The sequence below is a fragment of the Macaca thibetana genome, chromosome 10 (genome assembly GCF_024542745.1).
Source record: "Macaca thibetana thibetana isolate TM-01 chromosome 10, ASM2454274v1, whole genome shotgun sequence".
NCBI lineage: Eukaryota > Metazoa > Chordata > Mammalia > Primates > Cercopithecidae > Macaca > Macaca thibetana.
In genome coordinates this window covers 22,079,123-22,101,390 of record NC_065587.1, presented here as the reverse complement: position 1 = coordinate 22,101,390, position 22,268 = coordinate 22,079,123, and the positions used below count along the sequence as shown (strand labels likewise).

Here is a 22,268-nt window from a genome sequence, read left to right as displayed (position 1 = left end):
AATCGAACTGGAACACTTTGTACTGGATTCCATAATGTAAATTAGTCATTATGTGATTAAAATGACCTCAGGACCCACCAGACCCATTTATCTACACTTCACTCCATGTCCTATATTACCTGGAACTAGGAAGGTAGTTGATGTTCACCTCTAACCCCACCAAAAACTAACTTCAACCCTCATCTGTCTAGTTAGGGATGTCAAGCATCAAACAGATGTAATTAACTGGTTATATAGCTCTTTAATAAGTCAGAATGATCCCCACCTCTGAATCTGAAGAGTCAATACCGCCAGAATCCATGGGGAGATGTTCTGGAGGGGTGACAACTGGGCCTGCACCTGCTGCAGAGGTGCACGTAGTCTGAGTGCTGCGGACTCAGCAGACCCGGCCACTGGCCTCACTCCATTCCCCTGGGAGGAAAGACCAAAGTGAATAAACAGCTTCAAGTTCCCAAGGAAATGCTTACTAGACCGCTGTGATTCTCGTAGCTTTCAAGAAAACTAGAAAACCGTTCTTTAGAGCTGAAATCTTTCCCTAACCATTGTTATTTCCATTTTTAAGTCCTCAAGAGATGAGAAAAGGGAGGTAAAATTTCCTTATACATTTCCTTCACAATGAAACATTTTTCCTTCTCCAGGCAAAGATTCAAGCAGAACTGACAAATAACATCTTATCTTGCTCTTCTCAATAATAATAATGTTCTTAGATAATAAAGTTCTATAGCAATTTAAACCTAGAATCTTTTTTATAAGTAATTCTTTTCTTTTTTTTTTTTTTGAGACGGAGTTTTGTTCTTGTTGCCCAGGCTGGAGTGCAATGGCGTGCTCTTGGCTCACTGCAATCTCCGCCTCCTGGGTTCTAGCAATTCTCCTGCCTCAGCTTCCCGAGCACCTGGGATTACAGGCAGGTGCCACTACGCCTGGCTAATTTTGTATTTTTAGTAGAGATGGGGTTTCTCCATGTTGATCAGGCTGGTTTCGAACTCCTGACCTCTGGTGATTCACCGCCTCGGCCTCCCAAAGTGCAGGAATTACAGGCGTGAGCCACCGCACCTGGCCAATTAATTCTTTAAATTCGTCCTGAACATTACGTTCACAGAGTAAAACTGCGCTATTGTCAATTTTAGACCATTTGATTGTTGTCAATGAATTTGCCTTATCTATATACTAAAACTCATATACCACCCTTCTCTTACCACAGAGGTATCACTATCACAAAGAATCCTTTCCCCTATTCATTAATATTCATCAAAGGACTACTTTAATTTTAGTAGCATTCAAAGTCTGGTTTGAGTAGCTCTCTTACTTTGGTTCTCCTTAATGATTGCATGGTAATCTTGTTGGCTACTGCATTTGTTAGTACTTGTTCTTAGAGAGCCATGTAACTTGTTTTCATTATTAGATCTTAGTACTGTTCACTACACACTTAAAAAATGAGTAAGTGTCAAGTGCTTTTAGGGGAAGAACACTCTGCCTGCATGAAAATGTCTTAAAACTGAAGGAAAATTTCAAGAACGCTCTTGATCAGAAGTCCAGACTGTAAACATAATCACTGGGTCATGTTACTTGGAACCAGTTCTCACATGAGGCACCAAATAAAGGAGATGATTTACCTTGGCTTCCGCCTCCTCTTCAGCAACCAGGGCATCCATCCCCAGGCGCTGTCTTAACTCCTGGTTCTCAACTACAAGGCCGTGAGTTTTCTCTCGTAAAAGCTGATTTTCTAGCAAAAGTTTTTGGTTCTGGAAGAAAGTTCATAAGAGGCTATTAAAACAATTATTTCAGTTAAGAATCTACCTGATTCAGTATAATTGGTCTCCTTTCCTTCTTGAGCTTTTGGAAAACTCTATGCTTGTGGTGTTCACAGTAGATTTTAGAAAGCTAGGCCATAATTATGGAAAAGCAAGCTACTTAATAAGTGCCACTTCATGGGGTCAAGAATAACACACTGCTTCCAACTACCAATACTGACTTCAGCAAAGTGTGACTTGTGGCTTTAATGTAGATATAATTTTTATTTTATTTTATTTTTTATTTTATTTTTTTGAGACGGAGTCTCCCTCTGTTGCCCAGGCTGGAGTGCAGTGGCACGATCTCAGCTCACTGCAAGCTCTGCCTAATTTTTTGTATTTTTAGCAGAGATGGGGTTTCACCATGTTAGCCAGGATGGTCTCGATCTCCTGACCTCGTGATCCGCCCGCCTCCGCCTCCCAAAGTGCTGGGATTACAAAGGTGAGCCACCGTGCCTGGCCCATAATTTTTTTATTTTAAATTATCTTGGCCAGGCACGGTGGCCCATGCTTGTAATCCTAACACTTTGGGAGGCCGAGGCGGGTGGATCACCTGAGGTCAAGAGTTCAAGACCAGCCTGGCCAACATGGCAAACTCCGTCTCTACTAAAAAATACAAAAATTAGCTAGCCAGGTGTGGTGGTGGGTGCTGTAATCCCAGCTAATCTGGAGGCTGTAGCAGGGAGAATTGCTTGAACCTGGGAGGCAGAGGTTGCAGCGAGTCAAGATTGTACCACTGCACTCCAGCCTGGGCAACAGAGTAAGACTCTATCTCAATAATAATAATAATATTAAAAAAAAAAACTATCTTGAACTGGCAGGTAATAATAAAAGTGGTAGTGATGACTATAAATCCAAAAAAAACAAAAAACAAAAAAAACCCTGCTCCTGACTCATGAGTCTTAGAAGAACCAACTAATGATTAAAACTTTAAAAAGAACAATATATGCAAATTGACCAAGGGGTTAAAAAAATATATAAATAATCTCTATGTGTTCAAGATGTGTAATTGGCAACAATTTAAGATTAAATAACAGGTGGACCCTAGAGGGGGAAAGGAACCTTTAGTGAATTTCTGGCCAAGCCAGGAAGAATGTAAAGTTTAAGCAATTATTTCCTATTAGCCCTTGCTAATTTCTTACTACAAACTCACTAAACATTGTTGAATCCATCTACTTTGAGACACATCTAGCACCAAATGCTAGAAGTCAATCACTTCTGCCCTCAACAAGCTTCACCACTTCACCAACTACCTACCTGTCCTAACTTAGATTAACCTTTTTTTTTTTTTTTTTGAGACAGGGCTTCCCCCTCTGTCACCCAGGCTGGGGTGCAGTGGTGCGATCTCATGATCTCAGCTCACTGCAACCTCCGCCTCCTGGGTTCAATTGATTCTCATGCCTCAGCCTCCTGAACAACTGGGATTACAGGTGCCTGCCATGACACCCGGCTAATTTTTATAGTTTTAGTAGAGATGGGGTTTCACCATGCTGGCCAGGTTGGTCTCGAACTCCTGATCTCAAGTGATCTGCCCACCTTGGCCTCCCAAAGTGCTGGGATTACAGGTGTGAGCCCCTGTGCCCAGCCACCTTTTTTTTTTTCTTGAGCCAGTCTCACTCTGTTGCCCAGGCTGGAGTGCAGTGGTGCGATCTCAGCTCACTGCAACCTCCCTCTCCCAAGTTCAAACAATCCTTCCACCTCAACCTCCCAAGTAGCTGGGACTACAGGCACGCACGCTTGGGGTTTTTGTTGTTGTTGTTGTTTTTGGTATATTTTTGGGTAGAGATGGGGTTTTACAATGTTGACCAGGCTGGTCTCAAACTGCTGGCCTCAAGTGATCTGTCCATCTCGGGCTCCCAACGTGCTGGGATTACAGGCGTGAGCCACCACGCCCAGCCTAGTTTAACTTTTTTTTTTTTTTTTTTTTTTTTTGAGACGGAGTCTTGCTCTGTCGCCCAAGCTGGAGTGCAGTGGCCGGATCTCGGCTCACTGCAAGCTCTGCCTCCCGGGTTTACGCCATTCTCCTGCCTCAGCCTCCCGAGTAGCTGGGACTACAGGCGCCCGCCACCTCGCCCGGCTAGTTTTTTGTATTTTTTAGTAGAGACGGGGTTTCACCGTGTTAGCCAGGATGGTCTCGATCTCCTGACCTCGTGATCCGCCCGTCTCGGCCTCCCAAAGTGCTGGGATTACAGGCTTGAGCCACCGCGCCCGGCCGCCTAGTTTAACTTTTAATCACATATTCAATTGTATTCTAATAGGGGCTGAAACAACTTGGGATGGGAAGCAAATATCAGAACATTTACCAAGGAAGGATATACAATGGATAAAAGAGTTTGACCTTAAGTAGTTTTACCTCTTCTTCTAAATCTACCACTTGCTGTTCCAGCTCACTCATTCGAGCTTTCTTTCGATCTCTGGCAGTCTGAGCTGCTACTCTGTTTTTCAGTTTCCTGAGAAAAGGAACATACCACACTGAGTCATTTCAAACCTTATTTATGTCTTTATTTGAAAACTTGACCAGCTGGTGCTTTCATTTTTATTTACAGTATGAGACAGACTAATGATAAAATACACTTCAGGTTCCTCCCCTCAATAAAACAAAATAAAAAATAGTCTGTCAATCTAGCTAGAAGACCTGCTTTATTCTCTTCCATATTGCATCACCCGCCCACCTCAGACTCATCCCCGTCACAGCACTGGGGCTGGACACACACACACTATTCATCTTGCATCATAAGGAACTTTCCTTTTTCCCCATCTATTCCCCCGCTGCTTCCTGTCTCCAATTCTCTTAAACAGGATCCAGCCTGGCCTCATTAATCCAGTGAAGGCTGCAATCTTGCTATGACATCAACCCTCCGTCCCCAAGCCCAATTTAGAAAAGGGAGAGGCTGATGCCACTCCCTGATCTCTAGTGTTGAGATCCTAGGCAGTGACCTGCTGATGGGCCCGTGTCTGTTGGAGGAGACACTTTTTAAGAATTAATTGAACTCAGAGGAGACACTTCATAAATCACAGAAGGCACAATGATCACAAAAGAGTTAACACTTACGGAGGACTACGTGCTAGGCACATTATATGCAAGTCTCAATCTCCCCAAAGACCTCATGAAGTAGGTTCCATTTTAATAACGCAGATACTGAGCTAGACCAGTGAGCCTCGCAGAGCTCCCAGCCCTTTCAACAGCTCTGTTATTTCAGCTCCGCGCCTCTCCAGAAACAGAAGTAAACCAAAACAGATTATTCGACTTCATGTCACAGTCCGAGTTCAGAGAGGCTGAACCACCGGTCTGCGGCCACACAGCAAGAGGGCCTGGAAGACAGGTGCCCGCATCCCCACCTCTGGTCATCTCTAACGAGAGAGTTAAAAAGCACAGAAAAGAGCCCTGGGCCGCCCTGGGTTCCCGGCGAGGCGGATCCAGTCAGTCCGGGCTTCCTGCCCCGCCCCGCGCCACGCTGGCACCGACCCGCCAGGCCAAAGGCGCCGGAGCCCTGGGGGACCGCCAGTGTTGGGTCCCCGCTCCCAGCCCCAGCCCCAGCTCCAGCCCCTGCCCCAGTCCCGGCTTCAGATCTGGCCCCAGACCCCGGCCCCTCGCCCACCTCCTCAGCGCCTTCTCCTCGGGGCTCAGATGCGTGAGGCGCTGCCGCTTGCGCGCCTGGGGCAGCCCCCCGCTCGCTGCCTCCGGGCTGGCCCCTCTCTGGGCTGGCACCATGAGCGGCAGGGCCTGGCCGGCCGGGGCTCCGGCGGCGGAGGCGGGCTGCCCCGACAGAAGCAGTACTTTAGGGGCCCCGTCGGCCGGACTCGGTGCGGCTGCCACCACCACCATAGCTCGAGACTACGCACCGCGCGCCGCTGCCGCCGCCGCCGCCCAGCGGCCAGCCTAGACGCGCCCGGCCTTTCTACGGTCGTGGCCCTCCGCGATTAGCCAGCGTCGCGTGACGCACGGCCGAGCTCGGCGTCCATTGGCCCGGCCTGCCCGGCGGGGCGTTTCAGGGGCGTGACTATGGAGTCCGGAGTGGCAGCGGCAGTGTGGCCAAAGGTAACTGGGGTCATTTTCCGCGGGGGCGTGCGTGTTCTCAGCAAACGGATTTTCCCCCCTTAAGCGGACTTATTTCCATCCGGAGTGACAGAATTTAATTTCAAACCGAGAGATTTCCAGACGAATTTTTACTGGGACTAACAGAGAATTACCTCAGCCTGGTAACATTTCATCTTGTGCGCCACTTCGGGCTCGGAGTGGAGCCAAAAGTCAAGTTAGAGCGCAGTTGGGCCTTGGGTTCGAAAAAAGACTGGACAGAAGTTTCAGTGAGCCAAGCTCGCGCCACTGCAGCCACTGCATTTCGGCCTGGGCGACAGAGCGAGACTCCGTCTCAAAAAAAAGAAAAAGAAAAAAGCCTAGGGCCGGGCGCAGTGGCTCAAGCCTATAATCCCAGCACTTTGGGAGGCCGAGACGGGCGGATCACGAAGTCAGAAGATCGAGACCATCCTGACTAACACGGTGAAACCCCGTCTCTACTAAAAAATACAAAAAACTAGCCGGGCGAGGTGGCGGGCGCCTGTAGTCCCAACTACTCGGGAGGCTGAGGCCGGAGAATGGCGTAAACCCAGGAGGCGGAGCTTGCAGTGAGCTGAGATCCGGCCACTGCACTCCGGCTTGGGCGACAGAGCGAGACTCTGTCTCAAAAAAAAAAAAAAAAAAAAAAAAAGCCTAGAAAGAAATTCTGCGGAATAAAAGTCTTTAGGAAATGAGATCGTGCCCTTTAAAACTAAGTTTAACAATAGTGAGGGCTTAATAAACGATAGGTGTTGTCTTTGGGTTGAGGGGGAATATCTATAATTTTAGTTTTTCGTTTGTTTTTTTATTTTATTTATTTTTTTTTTTTATTTTTATTTTTATTTTTTGACCGGAGTCTCCCTCTGTCATCCAGGCTGGAGTGCAGTGGCGTGATCTCGGCTCACTGCAACTTCCCCTCCCGGATTCAAGCAATTCTGACTCAGCCTCCGGAGTAGTTGGGACTACAGGCGCCCGCCACCACACACGGCTAATTTTTTGCATTTTTAGTAGAGGCGGGGTTTCACCGTGTTAGCCAGGATGGTCTCCTGACCTCGTGGATCCGCTTGCCTTGGCCTCCCAAAGTGCTGGGATTACAAGCGTCAGCCACCGCGCCCAGCCTACTGTTATTTTAAATGAGGGGACAGGAAACATCACGTGTAGAGACTGAGACCCCAGGATTGACCCTGAACCGCCTCTCCCAGGGGATGTCGAGGCTCCTGCCTGGCCATTGTGGCGTGAAGGTGGCCAGGTGTTTGTGAAAGAGGGGCCGCCAGAGAGCAGCACCGGAGCGATTTATACACACGAATATTAACATGGAAAAGTCTGAGAAACTCCCCCAAATATGCATGTCCACTTTTTTGAAGCAAATTACAAAATGTGAAATTCCCCAGAAATACACAGCAATACTTTCTCTAACAAGTAATTATTGCTTCCTCCTCTGCGGCCAGCACTATTCCAGGTTCTAGGGGTGCAAAGAGTAGTAAGACTGCTACCTGGTATTTGGAAGATATGCAAAAAGTGAAATGTTAAGATAGCAGGTTCCTAAGTAATTCTTTAGTGTTATTAAGTCAGATTAGCTGGTCAATTGTATTTTGGTAGGGAGGGAACAGGATGGGAAAAAGGAACTAAAAGCAAGTCCGTCTGTTGATATCTAGACCCTCTAAAGGGTTTTTCCCAGGACTGGGCCATGAGTCTCCTAACATGTGTTTTCACCCTCCATGTTGGGAGGGAAACCAATAATTTTTTTTAATTGGGCTGTCCCAACTCCAGAGCCTCCTGAGCAGGTTCTGTCCTGTGGGTTGGAAAAGAGGTGGGGGTGATTGGAGTCTCTGCAGGACCAAGAAACCAAGTTCCTGTTTAACTCTCATCAGCTTGGGCCACCTGGGTTCTGATGTGCCTTCAGATGTGGGGAGACTTACTCCTGGCCCTCTGAAACATTTTGGGAGAAGTCTGGAGGTGTCTTCTAGTTGAGACCTACAGCTTCATATTAAAAGACCTTGGAAAGCTGTAAGAGGCTCTTAGAAAAGTCATGTCATGCCACCTTTTACCTTTTATTTATTTTTTGATGCTTTTTTTTTTAAACTGGGTTTTGCCATGTTGCCTAGGCTGGAACTCCTAGGCTCAAGCAATCCTCCTGCCTTGGCCTCCCAAAGTGCTGGGATTGCAGGCAGGAGCCACAGCACTCGGCCCCTTTTATTTATTAAGTGAACATGTATTAACGCCAAGAGAATGTCTTGCACTGTGTGAGAAAGAAGATTCTGGAGGACCCTTTTTAGTCCTGCAGGGTGAAATGAGTAACTGAGTAGAGAAAGCACAGGGTGCGGGATAGGGAAAAAAGGTTTATGAATTGCACTTTGGTCTTAGTTAATGGGATATTGAAATTCACTTCCCCAGCTTGCTTTCAAGATTTTTGTATTTTTGACGAACACTTTAAGTCATAATAAAAACAATAATTTGACCCACTGCAGATTGCTGTCCATGAAGTCTTGAACATGTGAGTCCAAACCCTTGGACAGTGTCATATCCTCTCTATAAGATGAGCCTGGTAATTCTTGCATCAGGCACCATCAGTGTTTTAAAACATTTACTAGGCACCTGTGATAAGAGCTATAATATATATAAAATATGGCTGGGCACGGTGGCTCACGCCCCGAGGCAGGCGGATCACGAGGTCAGGAGATCGAGACCATCCTGGCTAACACAGTGAAACCTCGTCTCTACCTAAAAAAAAAAAAAAAAAATTAGCTGGGTGTGGTGGCTGGCACCTGTAGGCCCAGCTACTCGGGAGGCTGAGGCAGGAGAATGGCGTGAACCCAGGAGGCGGAGCTTGCAGTGAGCCGAGATCCGGCCACTGCACTCCAGCCTGGGCGACAGAGCGAGACCCCGTCTCAAAAATAAAAAATAAAATATATATATATACAAAGTTCTCAGTCTTTGAGGCCCGGTATGGTGGCTCACATCTGTAATCCCAGCACTTTGGGAGGCCAAAGTGGGTGGAGCACCTGAGGTCAGGAGTTCGAGAGCAGCCTGGCCAACATGGTGAAACCCCATCTCTACTAAAAATACAAAAATTAGCCGGACAGAGTGGGGGTGCCTGCAATCCCAGCTACTGGGGAGGCTGAGGCAGGAGAATTGCTTGAACCTGGGAGGTGGAGGTTGCAGTGAGCCAAAATCATGCCATTGCACTCCAGCCTGGGCAACAGAGTGAGACTCTCTCAAAAAAAAAAAAAAAAAAAAAAAAGCCTTATTCAGAAAGAATCAATCAGGAAAGCGTGAGCAAAACAGGAACAGAAATAAACAGGCATTCCAGAAAAGATAAGGGAAAATAGAAAAACACTGTAAGCTGGTAAGCAGAAAACAGAAAATAACATGGCAAGAATAAGTCCAAATATATAAACAATAAAACATAAATGTGAATGGGTTATATTATCTTCTTAATCATGCTGTTTTGTTTTATGTGTATCTCTTATAAACAACATATAGCTGGCTTTGGGGTTTCTCAATCAGAGCTTCTCTCTTTTAAGAAGAGAATAAAGCATTCGTATTTATTTTTGATTACTTACATATTTGGACTTATTTCTGCCATGTTATTTCACATGTTCTGTTTACTATGTTTCTCAAGTCAGGAGGATTGCTTGAGGCCAGGAGTTCAAGACCAGGCTGGGCAACATATTGAGACCTCGTCTCTACAAAAAATAAAAAAAAATTAACCAGGTGTGGTGACTTGCACCTGTAGTCCCAGCTGCTCAGAAGACAGAGGTGGTAAGATCTCTTGAACCCAGGAGTTTGAGGCTGCAGTAAGCTATGAGCTATGATTGAACCATTGCACTCCAACCTGGGAGACTGAATGAGATCCTGCCTCTGAAAAACAAAAATTAAAAAAAAAAAAAAAGGAAATGGCTTACCAGCCATTTTTATGTTTATGGAAATGATTATGGAAAGAAAGCATATGTGGCAATATTAATATGAGACAAAATAGAATTTATGGTAAAGGCATTAAAAGGACAAAGAAGGGTATTTCATGTTGATTGAAGGTACAGGTTACCACATGTACATCTTTATGAACACAGCAACATAATTTTGAAATGTATAGGCCTAGCATGGCGGCTCACACCTGTAATCCTAGCACTTTGGGAGGCCAAGGCGGGCAGATCACCTGACCAGCCTGGTCAACATGGTGAAACCCCGTCTATACTAAAAATACAAAAATTAAAAATTAACTGGGCATGGTGGCATGCACCTGAAATCCCAGCTACTGAGGAGGCTGAGGCACAAGAATTGCTTGAACCTGGGAGGCGGAGGTTGCAGTGAGCCACGATCAAGCCCCTGCACTCCAGCCTGGGTGAGGGACAGAGCAAGACTCCGTCTCAAAAAAAAAAAAAAAAAAAAAGGCCGGGCGCGGTGGCTCAAGCCTGTAATCCCAGCACTTTGGGAGGCCGAGACGGGCGGATCACGAGGTCAGGAGATCGAGACCATCCTGGCTAACATGGTGAAACCCCGTTTCTACTAAAAAAAATACAAAAAAATACTAGCCGGGCGAGGTGGCGGGCGCCTGTAGTTCCAGCTACTCGGGAGGCTGAGGCAGGAGAATGGCGTAAACCTGGGAGGCGTAGCTTGCAGTGAGCTGAGATCTGGCCACTGCACTCCAGCCTGGGTGACAGAGCGAGACTCCGTCTCAAAAAAAAAAAAAAAAAAAAATTAGCTGGTCTTAGTAGTGTGCACTTGTAGCCCCAGCTACTCAGGAGGCCAAGGTGGGAGAATCATTTGAGCCCAGAAGATTGAGGCTGCAGTGAGCCAATGCATTCAAGCCTGGGCGACAGAGTAAGATCCTGTCTCAAAAGAAAAAACAAAAGAAAATCGGCCAGGCACCGTGACTCACGCCTGTAATCCCAGCACTTTGGGAGGCCGAGGCAGGTGGATCATCTGAGGTCAGGAGTTAGAGACCAGCCTGGCCAACATGGCGAAACCCCATCTCTACTAAAAATAACAAAAATTAGCTGGGCATGGTAGCAGGTGCCTGTAATCCCAGCTACTCAGGAGGCTGAGGCAGGAGAATCGCTTGAACCTGAGAGGGTGAGGTTGCAGTGAGCCGAGATCATGCCATTGCACTCCAACCTGGCAACAAGAGTGAAACTCTGTCTCAATAAAAGAAAGAAAAGAAAAGAAGTGTATAAAACAAAGACTGAAATGATGAAAATGATTGATCCACAAATCACAGTGGGAGACAAATACAACTCTCAGAATCAACAGAGGGAGCAGACAGAAAAGATTTGAACAGCACAACTTTCCTCCCAACCAAGGGCTTGGATTTTTTTCTTTTTTTCAAGATGGAGTCTTGCTCTGTCTTGAATGGAATGCAGTGGCACAATCTCAGCTCACTGCAACCTTCACCTCCCAGGTTCAAGCAATTCTCCTGCCTCAGCCTCCCGAGTACCTGGGATTACAGGTGCCTGCCACCACACCCAGCTAATTTTTGTTTTTTAGTAGAGACGGGGTTTCACCATGTTGGACAGGCTGGTCTAGAACTCCTGACCTTGTGATCCGCCCGCCTCAGCCTCCCAAAGTGTCGGGATTACAGGTGTGAGCCACAGTGCCCAGCCAGACCTATGTTTTTTCAATCAAGAAACATTCCCACTTTATTTATTTATTTATTTATTTATTTATTTATTTATTTATTTTGAGATGGAATCTCATTTCGTTACCCAGGCTGGAGTGCAATGGCATGATCTCAGCTCACTGCAACCTCTGACTCTTGGGATCAAGTGATTCTCCCGCCTCAGCTTCCCGAGTAGCTGGAATTACAGGCACATGCCACCAAGCCTGGTTAATTTTTGTATTTTTAGTAGAGACAGAGTTTCACCATGTTGGCCAGCCTGGTCTGGAACTCCTGACCTCAGGTGAGCCACCTAAGTTGGGCTCCCAAAGTGTTGGGATTATAGGCATGAGCCACGGGACCTAGCGAAATCTTTATATTTTCATTTCCCTAGAGTAAATACCTAGAAGTGGAATTGTAGTATCATATGGTAAGTACTATGTTTACATTTTTTAGAAACTTAGCAGCTTTCCAAAGTGGCTATAGGTTATGCCATTTTACATTCCCACCAGTGATGTACTGCTTTATTATATTGCTAAAGAGTAAATTGTTATTTAACTCTTTCATGGTTGTCCAACTTTTTATTGTTTATGTTGTATGTTTTTCCCAACTGGATTTCAACAAGCTCATTAGATGCAGAAGCTAGGATTAATCGTGGTTACATTTTGTGTGTGTTCTGTGCATATGATAGTGCTGAGTACATACTAGGCATTCAATAAATATTTTTGAATGACTATTGAATGGTTAGATTATCTGCAATATGCTTTATTTTATTTTATTTTATTTTATTTTGAGACAGGGTCTTACTCTGTCACCCAGGCTGGAGTGCAGTGGCATGATGTCGGCTTACTGCAACTTTCGTCTCCCGGGTTCAAGTGATTCTCCTGTCTCAGCCTCCTGAGTAGCTGGGATTACAGGCATGCACCATCATGCCTGGCTAATTTTTTTTGTTTGTATTTTCAGTAGAGATGGGGTTTTGTTATGTTGGCCAGGCTGATCTTGAATTCCTGACCTCAGATGATCTACCCGCTTCACCCTCCCAAAATGCTGGAATTACAGGCATGAGCCACCGCTCCCAGCCAAATGTACTCATTTTTTTTTTTTTTTTTTTTTTTTTTTTGAGACGGAGACTTGCTCTATCGCCCAGGCTGGAGTGCAGTGGCGCAATCTCAGCTCACTGCAACCTCCGCCTCCTTGGTTCACGCCATTCTCCTGCCTCAGCCTCCCGAGTAGCTGGGACTATAGGCGTTAGCCACTACGCCCAGCTAATTTTTTGTATTTTTAGTAGAGACGGGGTTTCACTGTGTGAGCCAGGATAGTCTCAATCTCCTGACCTCGTAATCCGCCCGCCTCAGCCTCCTGAAGTGCTGGGATTACAGGCGTGAGCCACCGTGCCCGGCCCTTTTTTTTTTTTTTTTTTTTTGAGACGGAGTCTTACTCTTGTTGCCCAGGCTGGAGCGCAATGGTGTGATCTCGGCTCACCCCAACCTCTGCCTCCGGGTTCAAGCGATTCTCCTGCCTCAGCCTCCCAAGTAGCTGGGATTACAGGCATGCGCCACCACGCCTAGCTAATTTTGTATTTTTAGTAGTGATAGGGTTATTCCATGTGGGTCAGGCCAGTCTTGAACTCCCGACCTCAGGTGATCCACCTGCCTCAGCCTCCCAAAGTGCTGGGATTACAGGCGTGAGCCACGGCGCCCTGTCCCGAATGTACTCATTTTAAAGCACTAATATTAAAACAGTCGTAGTTACCTGCACAGCACCTATTATACTTTTTCTTCCTTATTAAAAAAAAATTTTGTTCAAGATGCCCACTTGAAAACACTCAGCTTCCAGACTCCCTTGAGGTTATGGATAGTTATGTAATGTGGTTCAGGCCAATGTATACATATGTGGAAGTTCTAGACACAGACGATTCCAGGAAAGTTTGTTAAATGGAGGAGTCTCAACTGGGAAGGCTTTCACCTTTTGCCTGTTGCTCTTTTCCTTTTTTCTCCTCTTCCTTCCCTGGAATGCTGATGAAACTTCCAAAGATTGAGAGGTTCAGCTGCCATCTTGCAAATATGCGGATTGGAGTCACATGCTAAGGATGTCAGAGGGGAAAGACAGAAGGAGTCTGGGCTCCTGATGGCACCATGGAGTGGCCATTTAGCCCTAGACTGCCCATTTCCAGATGTCACATTACATAAGAATTATAAATGCTGTGGTAGCTGGGTTCTTGTTACATGCCCTTAAATACAGTCTTCGCTTTTACTGACAATTTTTTTTTTTTTTTTTTTTTTTTTTGAGATGGAGTTTTGCTCTTGTTGCCCAGGCTGGAGTATAATGGCGCAATCTCGGCTCACTGCAACCTCCACCTCCCAGGTTTAAGTGATTCTCCTGCCTCAGCCTTCCCAAGTAGCTGGGATTATAGGCATGCACCACCATGCTCAGCTAATTTTGTATTTTTAGTAGAGATGGGGTTTCTCCATGTTGGTCAGACTGGTCTCAAACGCCCGACCTCAGGTGATCAGCCTGCCTTGGCCTCCCAAAGTGTTGGGATTACAGGCGTGAGCCACCGCGCCCGGCTTACTGACCGTTTTACCTGCCACACTGCCCTTTGTTAGATTTCCCAAGTACCGTCTTTGTTCTCATGAATAAGCTACTAGCACTGCTGAGGAACAAGTAGGCTTGAGCAGGGCAACTAGAAGTAGGTGAGTCCCAGGGACACAATTTTTGTCAGTGACACTTTCTTCTGATACCAGTAAAAGAGGTGAGTCATACCACATTATAGCATCACTATTTTGTGAATGGGAAAATTGAGGTTCAAAGGGAAAAAATAATCAACTTAAGCCTACAGATTACGTCTCCAGCTTATCTGTCCATCCCTCATTCCAGTCTTACCATTTCCCTGAATTATTCTTCTCTGTTTAGTTTGCCTAGTAAACCCCATTTCTTCTGTTTGTTTAAACTGCAGTTTCTCAACCTCAGTGTTACTGACATGTGGGGCTGGACAATTCTTTATGGTGAGGGACAGCCCTGTCCCTTGTAGGATGTTTAACACTATCCCTGGCCTCTGCCCACGAGATGCCAGTGGCACCTCTCCCCTCCTCCAAGTTGTGACAATCAAAATTGTCCTTGGACACTGCAGAATGTCCCCTGGGGGCCAAGATCTTCCCCATTGAGATCACTGCTCTAAAGTCAGGTCAAATACCACTCCAGTCTATACCTGCTTTATTCCCACATGTCCGCTACTAACTTCCAGCATAACAGCTACAGCACTGTTACCTGTCTGTATCTCCACATTACACTGTATGGTCCTTGAAGGCTCTTTGACTCATTTCTGCATCTCCCTGTTTATTGACTAAATTAATTTTAAAATTGTTCGTGAAGCCATGTGTGGTGGCTTGTGCCTGTAGTCCTAGCTACCTGGGAGACTGAGGCAGGAGGATTGCTTGAGCTTGAGCCCAGGAGTTCATGGCTGCAGTGAGCTATGATCATGCCACTGCACTCCAACCTGGGTGACAGTGCGAGACTCTGTCTCAAAAAAAAAAAAAAAAAAAAAAAAAACTCTTAAATGTTTTGGGAGAGAATGAAGAGTAAATTTCTATACGATGTTTTTGTTTCCCTGATGGAATCAAAGTTGAATCAATCTTGCAGAAAATGCTGTGTACACTCTCCTCAGTTCTAATTTCCTCTAATGTTGTCATCTTAAATTATTGTGTTACAGCCAGGCATGGTGGCTCATGCCTGTAATTCCAGCACTTTGGGAGGCCAAGGTGGGCAGATCATGAGGTCAACCTGGCCAACATGGTGAAACCCTGTCTCTACTAAAAATGCAAAAATTAGCTGGGCGTGGTGGCGAGCGCCTGTAGTCCTAGGTACTCAGGAGGCTGAGGCGGAAGAATCACTTGAACCCGGGAGGTGGAAGTTGCAGTGAGCCGAGATCGTGCCACTGCACTCCAGCCTGGGTAACAGAGCAAGACTCCATCTAAAAAAAAAAAAAAAAAAAAAAAAAAAAAAAAAAATTGTGTTACATTCGTCATAACCAAGAAAAGATCTTAAAAAAAAAAAGAAAAGAAAACAACTTGAATGCATGGGACTTCATTATTCCCCAGAAATGGATGAAGTCATTTTGGTTTGCTAGTACTATTGATCCCGTATTTCCAATTTTATTAGTTATTTCTAAAGAAAGACATCTACAACCGTTCAAATAACATTGAGACGCTGAGTGTGTGGGCAGGAAATCCTCTTGGTCATGTTGACGAGTGTTTCCTTCGGTCCTGTGGCTGCCCACCCCTTTCTGGAAAAAAAGTTGCAAAACTTCCTGAAGTTCACTTGTGTGCACTTGGGTTCTAAGAAATTCAATACTTCTTTGGCACCTACAAAATGCTGCAGTTCATTTGCCCATTCAATTAAAATGACACTAAAGGGGCATGACAACAAAAGGAAAAGATTCATTCAAAAAATGTGAAGATATTGCATGGCTCTTTTTCACTTGGCACTGACCTGGCTCTGCATTTGGTTTTGCTTTTTTTTTTTTAAAGAAAGCACAAACTCTCCATTGTTGGTAACTATTCTTTATGCTGAGGTTCAAAGGTAGCAAGAGAAGCAAGCTTTATCTTGTTTGAGAGAAGCTTAGCCGGGTCACGCCTGTAATCCCAGCACTTTGGGAGGTTGAGGTGGGTGGATCCCTTGAACCCAGGAACTCAAGACCAGCCTGGGCAACGTGGTGAGACCCCAACTCTACAAAAAATACAAAAACTTAGCCAGCCATGGTGGCGTGCACCTGTAGTCCCAGTTTCTCAGGAGGCTGAGGTGGGAAAAACACCTGAGTCCAGGAAGTCGAGGCTGCAGTGCGCTGTGATCATGCCACTGCATTCCAACCTGGGCGACAGAGACCCTGTCTCGAAAGAAGTTTAAGTGTTGCAAGCCCCCTTCATTATTCCTATAAGAAAGAAAACCAGTTCATTGGTACTGAAATTTTAAACTTTTTATTTTGGCATAATTTAAATGTACAGAAAAGTTTTTTTTTCTTTTTTCTTTTCTTTTGAGACGCAGTCTCGCTCTGTCACCCAGGCTGGAGTGCAGTGGCACAATCCCAACTCACTGCAACCTCCTAGTAGAGACGGGGTTTCACCATGTTGGCCAGGCTGGTCTTGAATTCCTGACCTCACATGATCCACCCACCTCTCAAAGTTCTGGGATTATAGATGTGAGCTCAGCCAAATGTACAGAAATGTTTCAAAGCTAGCACAGATAATTATCAGGCATGCCCTCACCCAGTTCCGGTTTCCCCTAACGTTACCAGCTTACACCACTGTGGCACATTTGTCAAAACTGAGAAACCAACACTGACACATTGCTAGGAACTAAACTCTAGTCTTTATTTGGATTTCACCAGTTTTTCCTTTAATGGCCTTTTTCTGTTCCAGGATCCTGCATTGGCTTCCGGATAGTATACCTACTTTTGCAGAATATTTCATGATTAATTTCAGCAAACCATATTTATCTGAAGAGCTTAATTTACTCAAGTTCAATCTTCCCAGACATGCACCCTGGGGCTTTGACTCCAAAATGGCTACAATTGATCCCTTCCTCCCCCTTTGGTGAGGTGGCTTGGGCTTTAGGTGACGCTGAGAATTGTGCATGATCTGGCTTGTAGGATACTGAATTTCCTGAGAATGATCTAGGGACTCTCAGCATTTTAAAAAATATCCTGTTTTTGTTTTGTTGTTTTCTTTTGAGACAAAGTCTTACTCCGTCGCCCAGGCTGGAGTGCAGCAGTGCAATCTTAGCTCACCACAACTTCTGCCTCCTGGGTTCAAGTGATTATGCTGGCTCAGCCTCCCGAGTAGCTGAGACTACAGGCACCTGCCACCACACCTGGCTAATTTTTTTTTTTCGTTTGTTTTTTTTTTTTTTTTGAGATGGAATCTCACTTTGTCGCCCAGGCTGGAGTGCAGTGGCCGGATCTCGGCTCACTGCAAGCTCCGCCTCCCGGGTCCATGCCATTCTCCTGCCTCAGCCTCCGAGTAGCTGGGACTACAGGCGCCCGTCACTACGCCCGGCTAATTTTTTGTATTTTTAGTAGAGATGGGGTTTCACCGTGTTAGCCAGGATGGTCTTGATCTCCTGACCTCACAATCCACCTGCCTCAGCCTCTCAAAGTGCTGGGATTACAGGCATGAGCCACCGCGCCCAGTCTTTTTTTTGTATTTTTAGTAGAGACAGGGTTTCGGTTTGTTGGCCAGGCTGATCTTGAACTCTTGACCTTAAGTGATCAGCCCACCTTGGCCTCCCTAAGCACTGGGATTGCAGGCACGAGCCACTGCGCCCGGCCAAAATATCCTCTTATTTATAGCTGACTTTGCACATCTGATATTCATGTAGGATAAGATAGCAAGCTGTACTTTTTCTGTTCCTTTTTTTTTTTTTTCCATGAAAACAGCCAGGATTTATATGGTTCCAAGAGCCAACTGGGTAAAATATAGACCCATTCTGTTTTGGTGAATAAAGGTGATATGAGAAGAAAAAACCTCCAGGAACAGGGGAGGAAGTATGATTATGTTTGCCTCAGAGAACACTGGGAGAGAAACCATTCATCTTCCATTCATTCATCTTCCATTCCCAGACCTTGGAAGAATAGTCACTGTAACGTGGGGGCTAGAAGCATTGGCTTATGAAATCAACAGGCATAGGTAGGTTTTCACCTCCACCACCTAGCTAGGTAACCTTGGACAAGTTGCTTAACCTCTTTGAGCCTCAGTTTCCTTGTCTCCAAAATGAGAGCTGAGCTTTGAATAAGATCATGTATTTAACACAGCACATGAAATAGAGAAAACACATATCTGTTACCTATTATTATTTCCAAAGACAGTCCACCCTAATTACCAACAAGCATTCCCAAACTCTTCTTAGTCTATCATTAATCTCATCCTTTCTTCCATCTTTAGATATTTGGTAGCCAAGGGCTGGGCACAGTGGCTCACACCTGTAATCCCAGCACTTTGGGAGGCCAAGGCGGGTGAATTACTTGAGGTCAGGAGTTGGAGACCAGCCTGGCCAACATGGTGACACCCCATCTCTACTAAAAATACAAAAATTAACTGGGCATGGTGTTGTGCATCTGTAATCCCAGCTATTCGGGAGACTGAGTTAGGAGAATCGTTTGAACCTAAGGAGGTAGAGGTTGCAGTGAGCTGAGATCGAGCCACTGCACTCCAGCCTGGGCAACAGAATGAGTGAGACTCTGTCTAAAAAATAAAAATAAAAGGAATTTGGTAGGAAAGAAGTTTGAGAGTTCCCAGAGGTCTACGTGAAACAGTAGGGTACTCACATCTTCAAAATATGTCTAAGTATGTATAAAATTTGATCACTGGTCACAAGCAGAAATGGGGTCCACAAAGCAGGAAAAATGTCACAGCGATGGACCTTGGATAAGCTTTCTCCAGTTTCTCCCTCCTCCGAACTGGAAACAAAATACCCATCTGACCAATAGTGGGCTGGACCTAGTTACAGGCTGCCAAGTATCTGCCCTGTTAGTGTGACCTGGAACAAAATTCCCAGCAGAGGACAGCAAACATTTGCTGAGCACAGACCTGTGACCCTACTACATGAGATTCTAGGGGCAGTGTTTGAATTACGCCATAACTGGGGGTTGGTGGCTTATGGGGAAGTGCTCTATACTAAACAAAGTGTGTGAGGCAGTCAGGCCCAGGAAAGAAGAGGTTGGCATCTGCAATTTGAAAATGTGACTCTGCTGTTTTATTTTTATTTTCAGAGACACTGTCTTGTTCTGTTGCCTGGGCTGGAGTGCAATGGTGCAATCATAGTTCACTATAACCTCAAACTCCTGGGCTCAAGTGATCCTCCCGCCTCAACCTTCTAAGCAACTGCCATGCCCAGCTAATTAAAAACAAGTTTTTTTGGTTTTGTTTTTGTTTTGTTTTTGTTTTTGGTAGACACGCAAGTCTTGCTATGTTGCCCTGGTTGGTCATGATTTCCTGGTCCCTAGTGATCCTCCTGCCTCAGCCTCCCAAGCACACCACCAGACCTGGCTAAATTTTTTCTTCTTTAGTTATTATTTAGCTCTCTTTATAACTGGCTTATTTTTATTATTTTTTGTAGAGAAGGGGTCTTGTTATGTTAGCCTGCCTGGTCTTAAAATGTAACTCTGTTGTTTTATACAAAACACTTATCTTTTTCCATTTGAAAACAAGTTGTATTTTCCAGCATAAAATTCCAGACTTATAGACTATAGTATAGTCCTTAGGACCCATAATGTGTCTCCAAGAACTATTTGCCAATGTCTGTACTTTCAGTGATCTGTAACCTCTAGGAGTAGTGGAGAGGTTAAGAAACTTGTCCAGGGTTACCCAGCTAGGATGTGGTGGAACTGAAAACCGACCTTTGCCTGTCTATTTCATAAGCCAATGTTTCTAGCCCCCACGTTACAGTGACTGTTCTTATAAGGTCTGGGAATGGAAGATGAATGAATGGAAGATGAATGGTTTATCCCCCAGTTTTCTCTGAGGCAAACATAATTATACTTCTTCCTTTGTTCTTGGAGGTTTTTCTCTTCTCATATCCCCTCCATTCACCAAAACAGAGTTGGGTCTATATTTTACCCAGCTGGCTCTTGGAACTGCATAAATCATGGCTGTTTTCACTTTTTAAAAATTATGAGATTAACTACCAAACTTGAGCTGTAAGTTGTGGGTTAGCTCTTTACTCTGCTAGATAACCCAGAACAAAGTATTAACTTCTTTGAGAGCTTCCTTTTTTTCCCTTCATTGCCGTTGTGCATTTCTACTGGAAAATGTGGGAATGTGGGTGAAGGCGACCTAGCAGAGTGCCTGGCACACAGGAAGGAGCTTGTTGAATTTATAGTTCCGGGCTCCAGAACAAGGGCGGCCCATCTTAGCCTGAGCCACTCTGACTTCGCTTTAGGAAATACTGCCTAGATAGCCAAAGGAAAGTGATAGCAACTGCAACCAACTGTTTTTGAGGTCTGCCTGCCCACCAGTGGCCCCCTCAGCACATGGGAACAGTGTGTGGAGGTGCCTGGAACAGACACTGACTCAAGGGAGGTCTGTACAGAGGCAGTGTGGGTAAAGAAATGAATGCAGATTCCCCAAAAATCCAGAGGCATATGCAAGAGGAGGGTCACGGGTTCTTTTGAGTCACCTTCCAGGTGACCAGGTGCATTTACAACTCTAAGGCTCTGTGAGTATGTTTTTTTCTTACCTTATAGAATAAAGGGGTAAATAAGACAGCTGCCCTGGGTATGGCTTTGGGTCAGAATAAACATTTCTCAAATTGAAGTATTTCAGTAATGTCTTGAGAAATCAGATTTGTTCAGGCTTGCTGGAAGTGCATTATTTGATTCTAAGTTTCACTTAAAAGTCTTGGGGAAGGCCAGGTATGGTGGCTCATGCCTGTAATCCCAGTACTTGAGAGGCCAAGGCAGGCAGATCGCTTGAGCCCAGGCATTCCAGCCCAGCCTAGGCAACATGGTGAAACCCCATCTTTACAAAAAATACAAAAGTCAGCTGGGCGTGGTGACAAATGCCTGTAGTCCCAGCTACCGGGGAGGTTGGGGTGGGAAGAGGGAGGATGACTTGAGCCCAGGAGGTTGAGACTGCAGTGAGCCGATATTGTACCACTGCACTCCAGCCTGAGCAACAGAGCAAGACGCTGTCTAAACAAAACAAAACAAAAAGTCTTGGGAAAAATCACTGACAACACAGTTTTCTTTTTTTCTTTTCTTTTCTTTTTTTTTTTTTTTTTTTTCTCTGGCTCAGGCTGGAGTGTGGTGGTGTGATCTCAGCTCATTACAACCTCTGTCCCCCGAGTTCAAGTGAATCTCCTGCCTCAGCCTCCCTAGTAGCTGGGATTACAGGTGCACGCCACCACGCCCAGCTAATTTTTGTATTTTTTTAGAGATGGGGTTTCACCAGGCTGGTCTCAAATTCCTGATCTCAGGTGATCTGCCTGCCTTGGCCCCTCAGCGTGCTGGGATTACAGGGGTGAGCCACCGCGCCCAACCGAAAACACAGCTTTCTAAAGGGATTCCTCTGGCCTGGTGCAGTGGCTCACACCTGTAATCCCATCACTTTGGAAGGCCAAGGCGGGTGGATCACCTGAGTCAGGAGTTTGAGATCAGCCTGGCCAACATGGCAAAACCCTGTCTCTACTAAAAATACAAAAACTTAGCCAGGTGTGGTGGCACGTGCCTGTAATCCCAGCTGCTCAGGAGGCTGAGGCAGGAGAATTGCTTGAACCCAGGAGAGGGACATTACAGTGAGCTGAGATCATACCACTGCACTCCAGCCTGGGCAACAAGAGAGAAACTCAGTCTCAAAAAAAAATAAAAAATAAAGGGACTCCTCTAATCTTGACCAAGAGAGAAGGGAGTGTCCCACACTCTCTCGGGTACCAGCATGAGAAGAAGAAGAACAATTTGCTTTTGTGCAGACTTAGTGTTCTCCTGAAATTCACCACCTTTCACCTGTGCTGTATTATTTGCATTCAGTGCTTTTTTATTTGTTGTGCAGAAGCTGGGTACAATTAGCCATGACAACTGCAATAAACTGATATTTCTAGCATCGTGATCATAACCACTGCCAGAAAACCTTGGATTTGGGGTCATGCATTTATCCTGAACACCGGTGCCTTTATCTTGCTCTCAGGGGACCAGAATCCAGAAGAAGAGAGAGACATGCAAACAGTTCCAATGCAGTGTAACTGTAACCATCCCTAAGTGGTGGTACCGAGGAAAAAGAAAGACGCCTAACTCCCCAGGGCCGTCAGGGAAGGCTTCATAAAGAAGAGATGTTCAAATGGACTT

General features: G+C 45.5%; 1 protein-coding gene across 1 annotated transcript in view; it reads right to left on the bottom strand.

Moving 5' to 3' along the window:
* Window positions 1-22,268, bottom strand: part of XBP1 (X-box binding protein 1) — a 244,453-nt gene that overhangs the window by 1,216 nt on the left and 220,969 nt on the right. Inside the window, 5 exon segments of the mRNA XM_050806832.1 lie at window positions 266-373; window positions 376-411; window positions 1,614-1,742; window positions 4,144-4,240; window positions 5,390-5,621. Of these exon segments, the coding sequence (XP_050662789.1) occupies window positions 266-373; window positions 376-411; window positions 1,614-1,742; window positions 4,144-4,240; window positions 5,390-5,616 (597 nt within the window). The 5' untranslated portion in view covers window positions 5,617-5,621.